The sequence below is a fragment of the Apis dorsata genome, unplaced genomic scaffold, assembly GCF_000469605.1.
Source record: "Apis dorsata unplaced genomic scaffold, Apis dorsata 1.3 scaffold_69, whole genome shotgun sequence".
Classification (NCBI taxonomy): Eukaryota; Metazoa; Arthropoda; class Insecta; order Hymenoptera; family Apidae; genus Apis; species Apis dorsata.
The window spans coordinates 247,620-250,709 of record NW_006263367.1 but is presented as its reverse complement, the minus strand read 5'-3'; the positions used below and the strand labels follow the sequence as shown (position 1 = coordinate 250,709).

General features: G+C 40.0%; 1 protein-coding gene across 1 annotated transcript in view; it reads left to right on the top strand.

Annotated features, from left to right (window-relative positions):
- Positions 1-3,090, top strand: part of LOC102676500 (cadherin-89D) — a 34,822-nt gene that overhangs the window by 29,625 nt on the left and 2,107 nt on the right. The window contains exons 17-22 of the mRNA XM_031515446.1: positions 168-271; positions 441-524; positions 628-696; positions 836-1,039; positions 1,317-1,520; positions 2,867-3,031. Of these exons, the coding sequence (XP_031371306.1) occupies positions 168-271; positions 441-524; positions 628-696; positions 836-1,039; positions 1,317-1,520; positions 2,867-3,031 (830 nt within the window). The remainder of the gene's footprint in view (positions 1-167; positions 272-440; positions 525-627; positions 697-835; positions 1,040-1,316; positions 1,521-2,866; positions 3,032-3,090) is intronic.

Genomic DNA, 3,090 nt, shown 5'->3' with positions numbered 1-3,090 from the left:
TTTTGTAACTTTTCCTTCTTTGATTCTTCGTTCAAAAAAAAAAAAAAAAACTCTTGCAATTACAATTATAAAATTATACTTATGGTTAATAAATATTTTAGCTAATTGAATCAAAAGTTGATCGATTAAAAATTGTCAAACTTTATTCAATTATTTATTTATCTTGTGATGTTTGTCGAAAGGTGTACATCCTGGATGATCAGAAGCAGGTGGTGATGGTGGTTGGTCGAAGGCCCATAGATCTCGAGCCTCAACTGGAGAATATCACCGCGTGAGTTCATTCATTTCTGTTCCAAATATTTTCAATCTTAAATATTCAATTTCAAATTAAAAGAGATAAATATCTGAACGTTCTTTACAAATTAAGACCATTGGAATATAAGCGTTTATTTACATATATCTTTATTCCTTCTCGTGTAAGAATTTTAATTCAATTTCAGAGTATTGCACAACGTGACGGGTTTCGACGTTCGAGTGAGGAAGTTAGAGCCACACATTGAAAAAAATTTGATCGACACGACGTCGTAAGTGGTGACAAATAACATTTTAAAAAAAAAAATATCTTCGAAGAAGAAAAATTAAAATTCCTTCTATTCTATATTTTTTATTACATTTCCTGTTTCGCAGTACCGACGTTTATCTTTACGCAATCGATCCCCATTTAAACGTTATGATAGACATGGACACGTTGCACAAGTAAGTAATCCTTGTCCAACTTTATAATCACTGTGATAAACGCGCGATAATCACATCGTTTGAAATGAAAAAAATGATAATCGAAATAGTCATCGAGCAACATCGTGCAGTGATCAGTTAATTATACGCGTTGTTCCAGCGTGTTCAACACAAAGAAAACGGAAATCAAGCGGGAGTTGGACGAGTACGATGTTCTGGACATTGCCGGAAGCTCTCCTCGTCAGGGTAATCAACGTTACCTGCTATCCACTTTGGAAGTGGCTGTGGTGATGCTCGGCTGTGTCATCTTTGTGGGCGCCCTCGTCACCGCCCTTTGTATCACGTGCGTTCGCAGAAGTAAACGGTAAGAAGATATTAGACGCATTAGTGCATAGAATTTTTCAACTTCAAACAATTAAACGATCATTTTTGGAAACGTTTCTTTCTCATAACACGTGTAAATAATAAATATCGTTTGAAACAATTCCAGGGAATTCTTCTCATGAGAAAAGTTTAGATTAAACAAAATTAAGTTTCCAGCGAGAACACGTCCATCGGTCTCTTTCCACTTCTATCGAATACCAGGCCAATCAAATGCCAATTCGCTCTAAACCGTGATTACTTAAATTTTATCGGTTTAGTCGCAGACGTCGGGAGAAAGCGATGTTCTCGACCACCAGCCCGATTGGTTTCGCTTTGGCAGATCCATCCGCGACCCTCCAGAAGCCGCCATTGTTCCCGACCTTTGTCGACGGCCTTCACTACGACCCTGAACCGTTCTGCGCCGACATACCGAGACGGCACAGCATCTGCGAGCACGGATCTAATTGCGCCCGTTTCCACGCGTAAGTCTATTCGATTCACTGTTTAAGACGGATTTACACTCCATCGATGATTAGATAGTACATTTAATTTTCCAAACAGAAATTTTTAAACTACATCTTTAAACTAAGACACGATATTTATTCACAAATTAATTTAGGATACGTGCTTTTGTATTATATTATATTATATTATATATATCGTTATATTGATCGTCGATGTAGATCAGCCTTTATCCTCGTCGTTGAGAGTCCACCAGGACTTCATTGTAAACCGTATTAAATCATTTGAGCGCAACTGAGCAGAATCGCTTGCGGTTATGCACGACCTGTTTAGATCTTCCGCGGTTTCGCGTTCAACGTTTCGAAAATTTTCAGTTTTGAATTTTATATCCCTGAATATAATATTCGTATCACGCGATATCAAGTAGAGATGAAAAGAGTTTATTTCAGAATCAACGAAGAAAATTATTTTCTTTTTTTCCTGCGAATAAACAGATATGAAATGCATACAGACAGGAAATATGGTTTTGCGGTTTTGAAAAGTAACCGTTGATATTGGCTTCACCGCGATGATGGTATATCGGTAAGTAGTACCGGCCCGTTTATGGTCGGACTTTAAAATAAATACAAATTTTCACAATTCTCTAAAGTAAACAATTTAGAAAAATCTTGATATATACACGATGTATATTTAATATTTACACAATGCTCAAATGATTGAACACGGAATTGAATATAAACACGTGTAATTGAAATATAATTCGTGAATGAAATTAATATTCTCATTGAACTCTACGATAAAAATTTAATTCAAAAAATCGCGGAAAAATCCTTTTTTCTTCTCGGGTCGAAAATTAAATAAAAAACACACACACACACATACACACAATCATTTCCCTCTACCCAGGACATATTACCACTCGAATCCCTCACAAATTGGCCCATCCAATCCTATCCATTCTCGGCTGACAAAACAACCAACACCAAATATCCAATATCGCAACAACCGCGATTCTACCAGAAGCTTCCACCGATTTCCTCCGTTTTCAATCCATTAGCAGCGAACCTGCTCGAAGCCACGCACCCTGCCTCCCTCTCCCCTCTCCTCCCTCCTTCGAATCTGCTGCGAGCAAACGAAACAACGCCATCTCGCGTGGATGAAAAAGAAGAAGAAGAAGAAAAAACCAGAGGGGGCACGAGATAAAAATGCATTGGTGCATTTATTATGATGATACCGGTCGGTCGAGGGGGGAAGAGGGAGGGGTGCAAGGTCAGGGGAGGGGGGGAAAACTGTATCAGGGAATTCCCATATCTTTCGTCGCTAGATGTCGATGCTAGAGTGGCAGAGGTGGTGGTGGTGGTTGCAGGATGGGCGGTTGTAGTAAGCACGCCGGGAGGACGACGGGGACCCCGAAAGGCCTGGAGGCATCCGCGACGTCCTTGCATTCCAGCGGTCAGGATTCTGGGATCGTGGCGCGCGCCTCCTGCCACTGCAGTCACTCGTCCAGCCCCTCAAGCGGCGAGAGCAGCAAGTAAGTCGAATTACTTACGGAGCTATTCGTGCTATCTAAATTGAAAAGAGAGTTCGGCC